Genomic DNA, 17827 nt, shown 5'->3' with positions numbered 1-17827 from the left:
GCAATTTCACGCAAGCACGCACGCTGTGTCGCGCGCACATTTCTCCCCACAGACCTCGAGCAGCTGTTCATCTCTCTCACGCGCTTTGAAGCTTATATCTGTCACGCCTGCTGCCATCCCTACATCCCCCTCTCTCCTCCCCGGCCCCTTCTGTCTCGGTCCCCCCTTCATCCTCTGCCTGAGTTGGATTTTTCATCCCCTGCTTTTTCCACTCCATTTTCAGTCTCTCAGCCATATTTCATCATGTCGTCAGTCTAAAGTGAAATGTTAAAGTCGCGCCCCCTCTGTCTACCGTTGCATCACTAACTCAATATCACACGCAACGTCTTTGTAACGTCTATTTTGATATCTGACAGGCACACACTTTCACAGTAGGCTAGGCTACGTTCCGTCAAATAGGCAACCCCCTTCTTTTTACAAAATGCGCATAACAAAGTTTGATATCGGACGACAACCTCCCTCTTGAAATTACGCAGAGATCGTAAATCATGTCGGAGCGGAGTGCTGTCGATATTGGTGGAGGGAAATGGCTGTCATTTGATATCTAGATCGTACCGGAGGCATAGTTACTTCTAAATGTAGCTTTCCTCGCTATTGATTGAGCTCTGACGAAGTGCGTAGTGAAAAGGTCAATGAGAGGATGGCGCACGTTTCAGTCTTCATTTCCTAGTTTTATTCTTGGCATGTCAAACTGCTGCCGCTGTCAGAGCTAAGCCGCGCTCCACTCTGCTCTCTGCATACCAAACTACCCGGTGTGTGTGTGTAGTGTGTGAAGGTCGAAAGAACTCACACTGCAACAGTCTTTGAGAGCAGGGCAGCTGATACAGGTCAACTTTCTTTCAGACTACTGCAGCTAACAAACGGTCATTTGTACAGAGGTTGCAGTTTGAGAAACTGTATGACACGTTGCTAACAACTGTAGGATTTCTACTAGCAGTTCCTTATGCACCACAGTGCTGTTCTTTTGAGATATATATATATATATATATATATACAAACAAACTCATGGTCAGATGGATGGATTGATAGATATAGGTTTGGTTGGACACATAGACATACCAGTAGACCTAGATGGAAACAGACAGGTTGGGTCCTGTTTCTGTCAAATGCAAACTGCCAAATCTCTGGAGTACAGCAACTCTGTGTTCCTTTCCCATACAAGTGCTAGCATGTAACTGCACCCATTCGACCTCAAGCACACAGGTGTGGTGATTTTCTCACCTCGTTTTTCGCTGAGGGGAAATAATGGTGTTGTGGTAATTTGACAAAGGGAGGAAGAACAACATTACAATGCAAAGAGGAACAGAGGAGGACTTGAAAGGAACCCGGGAAGAGAGAGAAGTCGTCTTTGACTGGTGGAACAAAGACGCTTTCCCTCCGTCCAAAACCCACAGAAGGCAATTCCTCTCCGAAGGCAGAGAACCTCGACCGTAATGAAAATGTAGACATTTCTTGGAGGGGCGGGGAGAATAATGTTGGCAGTGAGAGTGTATTACCCTTTTCCGTCCGAAACAACACGAGATGGAACTCTTCCGGAAAAGACAGGTTATTTGGCTACCCGCTCAGTGAAACAAATCCAAACGCCAGCACACACACACACACAAACTTGCATTTAAGGACACAGAGAGGACAACCCAATAAGAAAGGGTAGATAATCAGTTATTCTGTCATTAGAGAAAAAAGATGGAAGAATGCGGCCTGTTCGTTTTCAGGACAACATTATTTGACGGGGACATTCAGTACTGCGGTAGAGGACAGTCTGTCCACTGTGTATCGGGCTGTCTGAAGGCTATCGTCAAGCTAGCTCACACAGCATTCTCCTGGTCTCTTCTGCGGACTGTCCCTGCTGGACTGACCAAAGGAGAAGTAAGGATTATGTATCAGCATTGGAGGGATTGTGAAATGACAGTAACTAGCATAATAACAGGTTGTTAGGATTGCTGCTGATTACATTGTCATTTTTATCTTATCCAGAGCGACTTACAGTAAGTACAGGGACATTTTCCCCGAGGCTAGTAGGGTGAAGTGCCTTGCCCAAGGACACAACGACATGTGCACCGGCCGGGAATCGAACTGGCAACCTTCAAATTATTAGCCCGATGCTCTACCCGCTCAGCCACCTGACTCCCTCTGCAGATAACTTGGGCAGGAGGCGTCACAAAAGCTTGGCTGAGAGAGAGACTGGGGACATTGAGCAGGGAGTCTGGGATGGGGTGCATGCATTAGAAGCATCTTATGCTGCGTTCAACATTACTGCTAAGATCAGGAAGAGGACACCGGTGCTATTACCCAGAAGCCTGACTCATTCATTCAGGCAGGCAGCAAAAAAAACAGAAGTCGGGCAGCCAGGCGAAGGCAGATAAGCCAATGTTCACTTTATAAGCCACGACTGGTTCAAATGGGCTCCAGAGAAAATTAGTATTTGTGTGTGTGTGATGCTGTTCTCTATTTCCAGCCACCGAGTCCTCCTTCACTCAAGGTCAGGCATATACAGTCTACCTTTCCTCTCATTCATTGTTCCGCGCCTCCATCACTCTATTTTCCCCTGTCTCCCGGTGTCGTAGTGCTGTTCCCTTCTCCTGCCCTCCCTCCATTTTTAGCTCTCGTTCACGCCTGCCTCCATTCTCTCTCCTCTCAAACCTCCCTCGTTCCCTCCTCCCTAAATCTTGTCCTCCTTCCCTGTCCCTCATCGGCCTGCTTTATGGCGTCTCCACACTTCTCTGGAGGTCTTCCTCGTCTTGTCTTTTCCTCTCTCGATGTTCCCCGCTCTCGTTTTTCTACCCCCGGTTCTTTCGCACTTTCCACTCTCTGCATGGTTTTGCCGCGGTCTCCTCTCACTCCTACATCCTCACCGCACACCTTTCTCTTCCTGATTAGTTTTCCCGCCAGGGGCAGTGGCATGGTGGGGAGATACGTTGATTTCGGTGTGACCAGGCAGAGATCAGAGAGGACTTGGTTAATATGGCCGTGGTGTCGCAGCGCCCAGGGCACCATGAGGCACTGTGTGTGTGCGTGCACGTGTGTGGGAGAGGGGAGATGTGATGATTGGTGACATTACTTTGGGTGGTGATGTGTGACTTATATTGATGTTCTACTTTTGGATGTCAAACGTGTGTGTTTGCGGGAGAGAGGGATTGTGTGTTTGCGGGAGAGAGGGATTGTGTGTGTGTGTGTGACACCAGCAGGCGTTGAAGCTGCTGTAAAGTAGAACAGCACTGACACACAGCTTCTGTTCTCCTCTTCTACCCTCCAACCTTTTTTTCCCCATCTCTCCATCTCTCTACCATTTACTTTTGTTAGGGTTTTTTTTTTTTTTTTTTGCTCTTTGACTTCCTCTACTGTATATTTGTCCTCCCCTCCAACCTCTCTACTTTGAGAGCGAGAACTCTCTCACTCTCTCACTCACTCACTCACTCTCTCTCTCTCTCTCTCTCTCTCTCTCTCTCTCTCTCTCTCTCTCTCTCTCTCTCTCTCTCTCTCTCTCTCTCTCTCTCTCTCTCTCTCTCTCTCTCTCTCTCTCTCTCTCTCTCTCTCTCTCTCTCTCTCTCTCTCTCTCTCTCTCTCTCTCTCTCTCTCTCTCTCTCTCTCTCTCTCTCTCTCTCTCTCTCTCTCTCTCTCTCTCTCTCTCTCTCTCTCTCTCTCTCTCTCTCTCTCTCTCTTCATTTGTCCTCCCCTCCAACTTTTCTTCTCTCTCTCATCTGTACTTGTCTCCCCCTAACCTTCTCTCTCTCTGGCTCTCTCTCCCTCTCATCTCTGCTCTCTCTCCCTTAACCTTCCTCATTCTCTCTCGCTCTCTTTCATGCTTTTCCTCATATCTCCATCTCCCTCTCTTCCCTCTCTCTCTTCCTCTCATCTCTGATTCCCTCCCCCCAACGTTCCCTGTCTCCTCCCCTCTAGACCTCTCCTCCAATCTTCTCTCACCCTCTCCCCTAGCCTCTCTGCCTCAATCTTCCACCCTTGAATCACCTCAGTTCTCTCTCCTCTACTCTCCTTCCTCTCTCTCTCTCTTCCCTCTACTCTCCTTCCTCTCTCTCTCTTCCCTCTTCTCTCTCTCTCTCCACTTCTCACTATTCTAATCTGCTGATACCTCTCTTAATATTTAATATTATTCATCTCCATTCAAGTGCACACACACATACACATAATATATATTTATATATATATACACACACACACACACACATGCTGCCTCTCTTCCAATATAACAAAAGACCTTTACTGTCTATGTCAGTCTCTCTCTGTGTGGCATTCTAATGACAAGATTCATCCCTGGAGGGGAGGGGGGGGGGGTGGAGGCGAGAGTCCCAGCTCTGTGGGGAGAAATCAGGGGGGTGACTGGCGGGTGACTGGTTGGAGGGGGGGGGATGTGTTAGGGTCAGTGGTGAATATATGTGTGTGTGTGTGTGGGAGATATTTATTACCCTGGGGGTGTAGATTCACTCATAAGGCGACTTTTCCCTTCACTCATCTGGGCTTAAGGGGAGTTCAACTGCCTTGGTTTTCCACTTACTGCTCCGACTGACAGCAGGCCAGCTTTGCTGTGCTCCTGACCTGTGGGATTTCACATAAATATGGACGGAAAGTATGTGTGTGTGTGTGTGGCAGGCAGGCAGGAGGAAGGGAGAAGCTGTCAATACAGGTCTGTCTAATGACCTGTGGAGAGCAAGGTTGACTCAATCCATATTCCCCAAACCAGACGAATGATCAAGGGGTTCAATATCCCTCCCTTTCCATCTCCCTCCACATTTTTTGTCTCCTCCCCCCCCCCTCCTCCTTTGCCACCTCCCAAGTCTCATAGCTAATCTGTGGTTAGCCAGGCTGGAGCAGGTGGATTGAAATAGGGCTGAAGCGTGAGTCGTTTTAAACGCCCCCAAACACTTAGAGATCACAGGCTAGCAGCAGCAAATCAGCGGGGGCTTAGAGAAAAAGAGAGGGAGAGGGAGAGAGAGAGAGAGGAAGGATGGAGGAGGAACGAGAACAGGAAAGAATGAGTGGTGGAAGAGAGAGAGAAGAAAGAACGAGAAAGAGTTAGAGCTAGAAAGAGGGAGAGAGAGAGCGCTCAGCTCAGCCCTGGTTCAGTAATGGCTGCTTCTCAGCTGCGTTCCTGGGAGGGGTCCAGGCTAGTAAAGAGGTTGTAACTGGGTTGTTTCTGGTTGTTTGTTGGTTTCGTCCCTTGAGAGACAGTGTTATTCTAGGAAACGCGTGCTTGTTTTCTGCCTCCCTCTTTAATGCCGTCTTTCTCTCTCTCTTTCTTTTTCACTCACTCACACACACACACACACACCCACACACTCTCTAAATACTTCTATTGATATTGCATTGCCCCCCCCCCCCAGAGAAGCTGAGCTCCTGTGTTGATTGCCTGTCAAAAGGCAGACTGTTGACACACAGCTGGCCTTTTCCTCTTCTCTCTGCGTTCTCTCTGCGTGTGCTCTCACCCACCCCCTCTTGCTCAAGCTCCTGTGTTTGGTACTCTCAGTCTTGGCTGGTCTTGCTGGTAAAACCAGTTCCAACAAATGTTTGTCCACAGGGTAAATTTCCATGGCAGGTTCTGCGTGTGAGCATTTTGTTTTGTTGCCAGTGGGTGATGTGGATACACAAGCAAGTATTCAGTCGTATGCAAACACACAGACGCTCACAGGTGTGGACTGGCAGCTAATCCTGTCTTTGCTAAGCACACAAACGCACCGGCACACTCTGCTGGGTGCTCATTCACACAGCTAATGACATTTCATAAACATGGGGTTTTACACAGGAATGCACCCGCGGAGCAAATGGCAGCAGGTTCTGGAAAAGTCTAAACCAGTATAACCCATCGAAATGATTTATGACCCGCGGGGTAAAAAGATGGCTTTTTCTCCCCTCATGAACACATGCATACCTGCTGTCTCTGCTCATCCCACACACACACACACGCGCACACACACACACACAGTCTCCTGTAGTGCTGCTGGCCTACTTGCCCAGGTACAGTAATACCACTCTCCTGTACCAGAATGTTCTTTAGCGGCCTCATTTATCAGAGGGCCAAATCCCACATTTACACCGTTCCCTCTCCCTCCCCTTTCCTTGTTTACTTTCCTGGTTTGGAAAGGCTGAAGCTCTAAACTCCTCCTCCTCCTCCTCCTCTTGTCTTCTCAGGGGTGTCGTCCCAGAGGGTGAAGGTGAACCCGGAAGTGACGTCATACCCCGGCCAGCCAGTCAACTTGCGATGTGCATTCGCGCAGGAGAGCGGGATCACGCGCACTCAGGTCAGACGCACGGCGACGCGCATCACCACGGCAACGCGCCTCACCGCGGCAACATGCCTCACCCCCTGCTCGTTCTCCCTGTCGGTTGTCAACCAAACCCGACGTCTACAAGCCTTCTAAGGGGCGGTTTCTCTGAGGCCCCCAAAAAATACCAAAGATTGAAATTAGCCTCGTGGCTAGGTCTATTTTAGAGACTGGTTATATCCCCTTTGAGGCGTGTGTTTGAAATACAGGCCGGTCCTTAGCTCAGTGCAGAGATGGCAAAAGTACACACATCCTTCACTCAAGTAGAAGTGCTGATACTCATGTTGAAACGACTGGTAAAAGTTGAAGTACTGACTACACTGTTTCACTTAAGTAGGAGCCAGATGGCTGAGCGGTTAGGGAATCGGGCTAGTAATCTGAAGGTAGCCAGATCGATTCCTGGCCATGCCAAATGACGTTGTGTCCTTGGGCAAGGCACTTCACCCTACTTGTCTCGGGGGGAATGTCCCTGTACTTACTGTAAGTCGCTCTGGAGAAGAGAAGTTTGGGCTCTGACATATTCTTAAGTATAAAGTAGCCATTACTACTAAGTGTTTTAGTGTCACGCTGGTAACTGGACCTCACATCAAATTAATACATTAATCCAAAAATACACGCAGCACATTTGATCCTTTTTGACCGTTTCAAACATCTACCTGTCTCATCCATAAAGTATCTTTTTATTTCAAAACTTCTTTTCACAAATATTTTTTCAACCTGTAAACTTTTTTTACAAAATGTGTACTTTGCCCATCTTTGGGCACAGGGCACTGTAATACTGGGCCCTTCTGGTCCTTCATCTGCACTTAAAACATGTTACTTATATACTGTTTGGATGTCAATTTGAATCAAAGTGTGTGTGTGTGTGTTGATCATATACAGGTGTCCTGGATCTACGAGGCTAAAGAAGGCGACAGGATGAACATAGCTGTGTACCATCCCAACTTTGGGGTCAACTACCCGCCGTCCCCTGTGAAAGGACGCGTGGCTTTCGTGGTGGATCCCCCCAACCTCGACACGCCCTCCATCCAGATTGTCGATGCCAAGATGTCCGACGAGGGCAAATACATCTGCGAATTTGCCACCTACCCCAGTGGCAACGAACAAGGCGTCACCTCGCTCGTCATGCTGGGTGTGTGTGTGTGTGTGTTTTTGATATTTTGTATGGGGATGGGCTTCTCTGAGGGAGTGTGTGTGTGTGTGTGTTTCCTTCCTATGGTGTTATAGGAAAGGAAGTTGTGAGAGTGCGTGTTCGTATCAGGAATCTTTCCAGCATCTGCTTTTGAGCCTCCCTCCCTCCCTCCCTCCCTCCCTCCCTCCCTCCCTCCCTCCCTCCCTCCCTCCCTCCCTCCCTCCCTCCCTCCCTCCCTCCCTCCCTCCCTCCCTCCCTCCCTCCCTCCCTCCCTCCCTCCCTCCCTCCCTCCCTCCCTCCCTCCCTCCCTCCCTCCCTCCCTCCCTCCCTCCCTTCCCCTAACCACCCCCTCTCTCCCTCCCTTCCCCTAACCACCTCCTCCTCACCTCTCTCCCTCTCTCCCTCCACCTCACCTCCCCCTCCCTCCCCCTCACCTCCCCTATGACAGGCTAAAAGCGTGTCCAACTGAGCCTAATTGCCATTATAAGTGGTATTGTCAGATCAATTGTGTTCTTGTTAATGCATCAAAACTATTGCTCTAACCTTGGCCCGGCCCCAGTGCTTCTCGCTGCTCCCTCCCCCTCCTCTCCTGTCCTAATCCCGCTCCCCTCCTCCTCTCCTCCCCTCAGGCAACTATTGATCGGGCTGCTTGTCATGCCTGGTGTCAGCTCCGGTCCTGGCTGTTTCACTCTGATCTGCTCCCAGCACTGGGACTAGAAAGAGAGAGATAGGGAGAGAGGATGGGGAGATGTAAAGGGAGAGAGATGTTTGAGTTGGGGTTTGCATGTAATTGGCCGACGGTAGCACTTGTTTATCAAGGATGGCCCTAATCTTCTCTGTTTTCCTCCTCCCCCCCCCCCCCCCTCCCTCCCATCAGCCAAGCCTAGGAACTCCGCCTCCATTGTAACAGTCGTTGCAGAGGGGAAGCCCGTTACCGTGGCGCGCTGTGAGTCGGTCGACGGTCTCCCCCCCGCCGTGATCACCTGGGTAACCACGGCAAACGGCAATGCCACTACCGCTTCCAAGACCGGTGCAGACAACACCGTCACAGTAACCAGCGAGTACAAGATGGTTCCCATGGCAGCGGACAACGGCAAAGATATCAGCTGTGTGGTGTCACACAAGACCCAGACCAAACCGGACAGCTTTCCGTTGAAACTGGCTGTTGAGTGTAAGAACACGCACACAAGACTATCACAGCTCTCCACTGACCTCTCTCTCTCTCTCTCTCTCTCTCTCTCTCTCTCTCTCTCTCTCTCTCTCTGGGAAATGTCTTCCGATGCATCTTTGAAATGATAAAATAATCCTATTTGTCCTCTCCCTCATCCCTCCCGCACCCAGTTCCTCCCCAGCTGTCCATCGTGGGCTATGATAACAACTGGTATGTGGGTCGTACCAACGTGCAGCTGACCTGCCAGGCCACAGGGAATCCCATCCCCACCACGGTGGTCTGGAGGACGTGAGTCTCTGCCCATCCCCCTCCCTCCACTCCGTCCGCTTACTGGCTCTCTCTCGTCTGTATTTTGCTTTCGCCCTCTCTCTGTCCCTCTCTCTGTCCCTCTCTGTCCCTCTCTGTCCCTCTCTGTCCCTCTCTGTCCCTCTCTGTCCCTCTCTGTCCCTCTCTCTCACTCTCTCTCACTCTCTCTCGCTCTCGCTCTCTCTCGCTCTCTCTCGCTCTCTCTCGCTCTCTCTCGCTCTCTCTCGCTCTCTCTCGCTCTCTCTCGCTCTCTCTCGCTCTCTCTCACTCTCTCACTCTCTCACTCGCTCTGTCTCGCTCTGTCTCGCTCTGTCTCGCTCTGTCTCGCTCTGTCTCGCTCTGTCTCGCTCTGTCTCGCTCTGTCTCACTCTAGTCTCTCTTTCTCTCTTTCTCTCTTGTCTCTCGCCCTCTGTCTGTCTGTCTCTCTCTCTCTCTCTTGTCTCTCGCCCTCTGTCTGTCTCTCTCTCTCTCGTCTTTCGCCCTCTGTCTGTCTCTCTCTCTCTCGCCCTCTCTCTCTCGCCCTCTCTCTCTCATCTCTCTTTCTCTTTCACTTTCAAGCCACTCGCTCTCCTCTCTTCTCCTCTTTCCTTCTTGTTGTCTGCTGCTTCCTCTTTCCTCTCCTCCTTTCACCTCTATTAGGACTACATTACCCACAGTGCACCACATCCCTGACCTTCCAGTAGCCCCTCTGTGGCCACGTAGCCACCTCTCTCTGTGGAGATGGATGGATCATTTCCCATAATGGGCCGTGACTCCAGATAGAAACCAGGTTTAATGGACAGGCACAATATCCCAGCTCATTATCTGCCATTTGTGTAATAATGAAAATGGGAAAAGTTGAAGAGGAGTGTCTGGGACAGGATCCAGAACTCTGTCATTCATTTCCTGCCCTTGTCCTCCACCGGTCTCTTTATCTGACTGACTGACTGACTGGGGGAGATCAAAGTCTAGATTAGAATGACATTAGAATGAGGAGATGTGGTTTACTAAAGTTCAGATTCTGTTTTTAAGTTCAGCATCATTATGTGTCTGTTTCCTAATCTGTTCTCCTGTCATCCTCCCTCTCCTCCTCTTCCTCCCTCTCTTCCTCCCCCTCCTCCTCCCCGCTCCTCTCCTCCTCTTCCTCCTCCTCTTCCTCCCCCTCCTCCTCCCCGCTCCTCTCCTCCTCCCTCTCCTCCTCCTCTCTCCAGCCTGACAGGGGAAATGCCAGATACGGTGGTGATTAAGGAGAACAAGCTGACAGTGCTGAAGGTCGACGAGTCCGTAAACACCACCTTTGTCTGCGAGGTCAAGAACCGCCTGGGTGTCGGGAAAGAGCAGGTCACCACCTTGGTCAGAGGTAAGGGACTGCACACACACACACACACACACACACACACATGCATAAAGGGCAGCACACCTGTATTTTAGTAGACATCATTTGTTGTTAACCCTTAGAGGGAAGCCTGAACCTCATCCTGAAACACACACGCACACACACACACACACTGCTCCCTGGGTCTCCCAGGTCCGGTCCCACAGTCTGGGGTTGCACTTACACACTCACACACACACACACTCTTACACTTCCTTTGCTAGAATAACCACAATCAGGAGGAGGGGGGATGCAAGTGTAGCGTAGGGTAAGAGGATGCAGCTGCTCTGTTCCCCAGGGGTGAGGGGGTGAGGGGGTGTGTGGTGGAGATGGAGGGGGTGTTGTGAGGGGGGGGGTGTTGTGAGGGGGGTTCTCTCGGGCTTCAGTTTCACACGGGTGTTTGCATCAGCCTCTCCATTTCATCCCTCTCTTTTCTCTTTTCTATCCACTGCATTTGTTGATGTCTGGACACCCTTTTCTGTTTCCTGAGCATGAATCCATCTCTCTATTATGTTCAGCTCTGCTGCTGTTGTCTTCTCAAGGTCTGCATGAGTCTCCTGGGTTTTCCTATCACTGGGAAGGTGAGGCGCTGTTGCCCGTCAAGAAGAGTAGCTCCTTAGGTTTAAGATGAGATGAATGATGCGACTCCTCTGATTAGGTCGACTCTACAGAACAGTGAAGAGCTGCGACTGGAGCTTCTCCCCGACTCTGTGTTTCACCACGGAGAGGCCAAGGCCCTCCAATCACTGGAAATGACACGGCGTTGCGTTTTCCCCCCCCGACGGTGTCGTCGAGGGGCCGCGCGTGGAGACAGAACCCCCCCCCCCCCCCCACTCTGACCTTGCCGTCACCTTGCTTGGCGCGAAGGGCCGCGGCCACGTCACTGCGCTCCTCCCGGCCCGTGACCGGTGGCTTCCCTGTCTCGGGTCGGATGATTTCGCGCTGAATTATCGTGCGTGTATGTGTGTGTGTTCGTCGCCTGTTTAAATGACATCTCTCTCCAGATTTAGCTCTGCCTCTCTGAGTAGGGGTTTAGTTAAACATATCTCTCATACAAAATGCAAAAAAAAAAAATAGAAAACCCTCTGCCTTTCCTGCCTCATCTCCCAGTCTGAAGTCGGCCACTTTACCGGATGTCCCTTTTCTGCTGACACAGGGGAACATGGCAGAACGTAATCGGAAAAAAGTGCATTTCTCTGAGGTGACTACTGTATGTTTTAAAAGTCCCTCCCTCCCTCCCTCCTCCCCCCCCCCCCCTGCCCACTTTTCCGTGTGGGGGGCGACTCCGCTCGTCTTAACTGGGCTCTGTAGCATAAAGGATGTCACCAGCCCCTCTGTGTATTACAGGCAGGAAGGACAGAGGGATGGAGAGAGGGACGGAGGGATGGAGAGGGAGAGAGGGAGAGAGGGAGAGAGGGAGAGAGGGAGAGAGGGAGAGAGGGAGGGAGACTACTTTTAGATTAAGAACCTAGGGAACATGCAGAGGATAAACCAGCACCCTCGTGCCTGCCCAGCACTTTCAGGATGAAGGGAGGGAGAGATGGAGAGGAAGGGATGAAGGGAGAGAGAGAGGGAGGAAGGGATGAAGGGAGGGAGAGAGAGAGAGGAAGGGATGAAGGGAGGGAGAGATGGAGGAAGGGATGAAGGGAGGGAGAGATGGAGGAAGGGATGAAGGGAGGGAGAGAGGGAGGAAGGGATGAACGGAGGCAGAGAGGGAGGAAGGGATGGGGGGGGGGGGGAGAGGAGAGGGAAAGCGGATGCTGATGGCATTTAAAACCCCTATGGGAATCTAAGGCACCAAGTCCTAGCTTTACCAATATCAACCCTCTCTGTCTCTCTCTCTTGCTCGCCCGCTCTCTGTCTCTTTCTCGCTATCTCTTGCTCACACGTGCATGTGTGTGCCCACCGGTATGTCGGGTTCAGTTGGCTACACTTGGTATTGTAGTGTGTGTGTGCGGTGTGTGTGTGTGTGTTTTCAGTCTCAAGCCCTTCTGAGCCGATCAGTCCGTCTATGCTGCTTCAGCTCCTGGATGCTTCTCTCCTTCTTAACTTTCTCCTCTCCCCTCCCCTGTCCTCCTTTCCTCCCTCCATCCTTCCTTTCCTTTCCCTTCCAAACTCTCTCTATCATCATCTCTCCTCTCTGTTTCCCTCCCCCACACCATGCTGTCTTCTCCATCCATCTTTCCCTTAAACGTCCCCTCTCACTACTCTCTCACCTCCCCCTCCTCTCACGGCGTTCCCTCTCTGCCCCCGTCTCCAGTCGACATCTCCCCCCCCCCTCTTTCCCCCTCGCCTGCCGCCTCCCTCCCTCCCTCCTCCTTTCCTTCCTCTTACTCACTGTCAAGGAAAGGAGGTGAGGATGGACTGAACACGATAGAGGGGGAGAGGGGTGAAGGAAAGAACGAAGGGGGGGGGGGAATTGGGTAGCAGGCAACCTGCTGGGAAGACACACACACGCGCACACACACACACACACACACACACACACACACGGACAGACAGGACAGTGTGTTCACAGATGGAGGCCTAATGCAGGCTGGTGTGGACCGGGATCTTTCTGTGTGTGGACAAACAGAGCTAAGAGAGGCTGACAGGCGTGAGATGGCGAGCACCTGGCACGTAGCGGGTCCCTGCCCTCTCCCTCCGGGCCTAACGCCGGCCTGTTGACTGGCTGACTGATTTGACGGACTGCTTGCCCTGTCTCTCCGCTGGCCTGCCTGCCGTAGAGATGAGCCGGCTGTCTGGTTGACTGGCTGGTTTGTTCTCTGGCCCTCATTTCTGTCAAAGTCCTGCCTACCTAAAGATGGAGGAGACGGGCTGAGGCAGAAATGGAAGAGTAGATGTTTCTATTCTCTCTTCATCTCTGCTCTCTCTTTGATGCACAGTGTCTTTGTCACTCGTAGATTCCTGTATTTTTCGCTCTCGTTCTCCGCTTCCTTGTTTTTGCTCTTTTCTTCATTTCATCCATCGGCTCTCTCTCCACTACCGCTTCATCCTAGTCTCATTCTGTCTCCCTCTCTCCCCCTAGCCCTCCCATTCCTCATGCCTGCTTTTCCTCTCTCTCTCTCTCTCTCTCTCTCTCTCTCTCTCTCTCTCTCTGTCTCTCTCTCTCTCTCTGTCTCTCTGTCTCTCTGTCTCTCTGTCAGTGTGCCTATCAGTCTCCTGCAGAGTGCTACTGATCTCCCGGCTGAGAGAGAGGAGAGACTCGCCGACAGGCCTCAGGCTCAGCTGGTCTCTCTCTCTCTCGTGAGCCCCATCTCTCTTCGCTCCTCATAAATACCAGCCTGCCTTAATCACAGATTAGCTCTCTCCATCCTGCTCGGGGCAGGATAACCCACATTCACCCAGCCTTGCCCCCAGCCCCCGTCTCACCCCACAGGGGTGCCCCCCCCCCCCCCCACACACACACACACACCAAACACCCCCTCCTACTGTTTATTGTCTTCCTGTCTGAAACCACGGCTTTCTGTTTGATGTGTGACCGTCTGTCTTGGGCTCTGAGACCGCACGTCGCACAGCGAGTGGAGGAACCAATCTGATGAGCCCCCCCTCCCCCCCCCCCCCCCCCGAGCCAGACCTGTCATTAACGCAGCCTCCTCCAGTAAGACTCCCAAGGAGGCGAGGCCGCTCTGGGAATCTGCCCCGCGCAGCCTCCCTGCCTCCCATCCTTCCAGCCTCCCATCCTTCCAGCCTCGCGGCCCCGTCGACCACGCCATGTGTGTTTTGCACCAAACGCCACCGGTGACTCTGGCGATGGTGTGGCGCGTGTTTGTGTGCATGTGGGCGGGCGCTACATGTGTTGGGTTAGGCTGCAGCAGATACTGTTTACGCCCCATCACCTCCGTTACTCACGGTCACTTGAAGCTTATGGTCGTCCGAGAAGCAATGTACAAAAAGCGAGCTGGTTTTAGTCTGTTGTCCGGGGGGGGGGGGGGGGGGAGTGCGTGGGGGGATTGTAGTCCTGTCCCTGTACACCAAGCTTGAGTTCTGTGGTAACATTCATCACGTCAGTGTGCTCGAACAGGCTCTATACTATCATCATTCATGGGCCATGAAGTCACTACAGTTATGACGCCAGACTAAGAGCGCTGGTCTGGTCTGAACCGGATCACCTCACTGGGTACGAAGGGTCAGCCCTCCATCTTGACCCTAACCAATGGGGAGATGGATCTTGGGGCAGAGATTGGTGTGGGCTCTGCTCGCAGCTCAGACTCACTGAGAGGGAGGGAGAGAGGGGGGAGAGAGGGGGAGAGGGGGGAGGGAGAGAGAGGGGGGAGGGAGGGAGAGAGAGGGGGGGAGGGAGAGGGGGGAGGGAGGGAGAGGAGGGGGGGAGGGAGGGAGAGGGGGGAGGGAGAGGGGGGGAGGGAGGAAGAAGGGGAGGGAGGGAGAGGGGGAAGGAGGGAGAAGGGGAGGGAGGGAGGGAGGGAGAAGGGGAGGGAGAGAAAGGGGGGAGGGAGAGAGAGGGGGGAGGGAGAGGGGGGAGAGAGAGGGGGGAGGGAGGAAGAAGGGGAGGGAGAGAAAGGGGGGAGGGAGATAGAGGGAGGGAGAAGGGGAGGGAGAGAAAGGGGGGGTGATGCTGGGCCCCCAGAGCCCGAGGCGTAAATGCACTTCCTGTGTTTGTATCGGAGGTCGGCATGGAGACCAGTGTATCTGTCCTGTGTGTGAATGGGTGTGTTTAGCTGCTAGAGAGAGAGAGGGAGGGGGAGGGGGGAGAGGGGGGGAGGGGGAGCATTTACAGGTCTTTCTGGAGGTGAAGAGGAAGATGGGTGAGAGAGAAAAGAAGTAAGTTTAGGAGAGTAATGGCTTGCTGTCTAGCTCTGTGGAGCACATGGTCATAAGGGACCTCGGCAGAGCTCTGATTTAGACATCTCTCCCTGATCCCTGGAGGCTACACACACACAAACACACACACATACACATCTTTAACACACATGACAAAGGTTGGGAAGAGTCTGTGTTGAATGTCTAGCAAGAGGTTCATATCCCACTCAACACTACATACAGTACTGAACACACACACACACACACACTTCCAATGCTGCAGCACCTAGGGAGTCCATCTGCCTCCTGTTCTACATGTTTGGCTCAGAGCTGTAGTTGTCACTCTGTTGTGTCGCTCCGTCAGTCACTCCACCACCCCTGCTACCCCTCCCCCTCTCCACGCTCCTCTTTTTTCCATCCTCTTCTCCACCCTCCATCCCTGCATCCATCCATCATCCTCCTCTACTGCATGGCCTCCACCTGTTTCGGCCCTCCAGACAACATTTTCTAGACCCCGGAGCTTGTGTGTGCTTTTATTCCTTTGTAGTGTTGTCTGGGGCGCTGCGCCATGCGTGTGTTTGTGAGGGGAGTGTGTGAGTGAGGAGTGTGTGTGAGTGTGTGATTGTGTGTGTGTGAGTGTGATTGTGTGTGTGTGTGTGTGTGTGTGAGGAGTGAAGCCCTTTGAGAGAGGCTCAGTGCTGAGCTGTAGAGAAACATTGGCACGACGTTGCGTGGAGGTTGTTTCGGCTTTCAGCGGGAACGGGGACAGGAGCAGCTCTGAGGGAGAGGAGAAAATGTCAGACACACACACACACTCCTGAGACACACACACACACTCCTGAGACACACACACACACTCCTGCGACACACACACACACCTCAGTTTTCAAACATCCCCAGGAATTGAGTTCAGACCAGTACCACTGACATCACCAAACCCCTATTCTGTTTCTTCTCATTCTCTCTCTCTCTCTTTTTCCTCCATTTTCTTCTGTTCCTGACCTTGACTTTATTGTTGTGCTATTTTCCTGCCGTCCTTCCTTACTCTCTCTCTCTCTCCTCTGTTCTCACTTGAACCGCCCTCCATTTTTTGTTTTCCCACTGTTGTCTATATTTCTTTCTCTGTCTTTTCTTCTTTAACTTTCCCCTCCCTCCCTCCCTGCCTCCCTCCCTGCCTCCCTCCCTGCCTCCCTCTGTGCAGAGCCCTCAGTGAACCCGTCCAATGCCGGGGTGGTAGCTGGGGCTGTGATTGGTTCCCTTCTGGCTCTTCTTCTGGTCGGCGCCCTCATCGCCGTTCTCGTCACCCGTAACCGCCGGCAGCAACAGGGTTATCGGGGCAACGGCAAAGGCACCTACGACATCAAGTCGCGCATCTTCGGCGGCGGTAAGAAGGCCAGCAAGAACGGCACCGGCAACGCCGGGAGCGGCGGCGTCGCTGGCGGCAACAACAACGGACCCATCTACGTGTACAGCGAGAACCCCGCCCACCAGGGCCTGGCGGACAAACCCAACCACCACCAGCCCCTGCACCTGGGGGGGGGGCGAGAGGAAGGGGGCGTGGCCACCACGCCCACGGCTCAGGACATCCTGCTGAGCGCCGAGCTGGACGAGGCCGAGCGGAGGAAGTTCGACGAGCTGGACGACGAGGAGGAGAGGTACGACCACTTTGGAGGCGGGGCCCCCATCCTTCAGCTCCGCCCCCCGCAGAACGAGGAGGGCATCATGGGCGGTTACCTCGACGACGACATGGAATCCCAGAGGGACGGCTCGGTGATTTCACGGACTGCCGTGTATGTGTAGAGGAAGGGGGGGGGGGAGGGGGAGAAGAGGAAGGATGGAGCGAGGGAGGGGAGGTAGGGGAGTTAGGAGGTGGCCCCAGGTGGATTCTGGGATGTTGGAGGCCTGAGCTACCGGTCCTGTTTCGAGAAATGAATACCACTTTTATTTTTGAAATAGATATGAAATATATTACCCACCAGAAAGCTGCCCCAGAAAACTGTCTGACCTGAATGAACTAAAGTGACTGGGAGGGCGGAATGTTCCAAACGGAGGACTTTCAGAGGGGTGCTTCGACTCCAGAACTGTGGTGCCTGGTCCCAATATGTAAAACAAAGTCAAATCACTTGGTATCTACCCAAAAATCATTCAAAAAAAGAAAAAAATCATAAAATAAAAATAATTACCTGAATTTAGCTGTTTGGCTTCTGCTGGCGTCTCTATGGCTAGCATCATTCCCAAGACGGAGTATCTTCAGGGAGAGAGACGTAGCGAGGAGGGCACAAAATGGCGTCCTTGTAATACTGTTGCTGCTTCCTGTTCAGACAGAGACTGGTCCCTACCTAACACATTCACTGTAATCTTTACTAAACACACAAGAACAAACGTGAGGGGTGTGATGGAAGGATCTGCTCCCTGCTATTCTCAGCTGTGCTGTGACATCTTTGTTCCCGGACACAAGATTCTGCTATGACTGAGGGGGGGGGGGAGTGTGCTGGGAAAAATGGCCTACGTTAGTGTGTAAAGTAAATGTATTGCTCGCGCTCTCTATATCTTTTACTTGCACACTGTTTCTCTCTATATATATATATCTCTCTCACACACACACACACAGATGCATACATTTTTGTACCTCTTGCTCTGAATCTAAATGGCACAGTAGTTGGTCGCGGGAATATGTGAAATAAGAGACCTTGAAGTGCTGATATTGGATGTGATGGGAGAGCAAATGAAAAGTAAATTGACTCTGGCGCTGGTAAAAATAATGAGTATGAAATGAGTTTGAACAAATGCACCAGTGAGATGTCAAGCCCAGTGCCTGGAGAGGTTGC

The 17827-nt window shown here is 52.2% G+C and overlaps 1 protein-coding gene across 2 annotated transcripts in view; it reads left to right on the top strand.

Moving 5' to 3' along the window:
• LOC146301459 (poliovirus receptor homolog) overlaps positions 1–17827 on the top strand; it is a 63012-nt gene that overhangs the window by 19840 nt on the left and 25345 nt on the right. The window contains exons 2-7 of one of the 2 annotated variants that reach the window (XM_084668119.1): positions 6142–6251; positions 7158–7407; positions 8285–8578; positions 8749–8866; positions 10075–10223; positions 16201–16803. In XM_084668119.1, coding sequence (XP_084524245.1) covers positions 6142–6251; positions 7158–7407; positions 8285–8578; positions 8749–8866; positions 10075–10223; positions 16201–16799 — 1520 coding nt within the window. In that variant the 3' untranslated portion in view covers positions 16800–16803. Of the gene's footprint in view, positions 1–6141; positions 6252–7157; positions 7408–8284; positions 8579–8748; positions 8867–10074; positions 10224–16200; positions 16804–17827 lie in introns of those variants that run through there. The other variant, XM_084668129.1, reaches the window with a different exon arrangement.

The sequence above is a fragment of the Hypomesus nipponensis genome, chromosome 2 (assembly GCF_054491055.1).
Source record: "Hypomesus nipponensis isolate SF chromosome 2, ASM5449105v1, whole genome shotgun sequence".
Lineage (NCBI taxonomy): Eukaryota > Metazoa > Chordata > Actinopteri > Osmeriformes > Osmeridae > Hypomesus > Hypomesus nipponensis.
The sequence above is the reverse complement of the archived record's forward strand: the minus strand, read 5'-3'. Positions and strand labels throughout refer to the sequence as shown.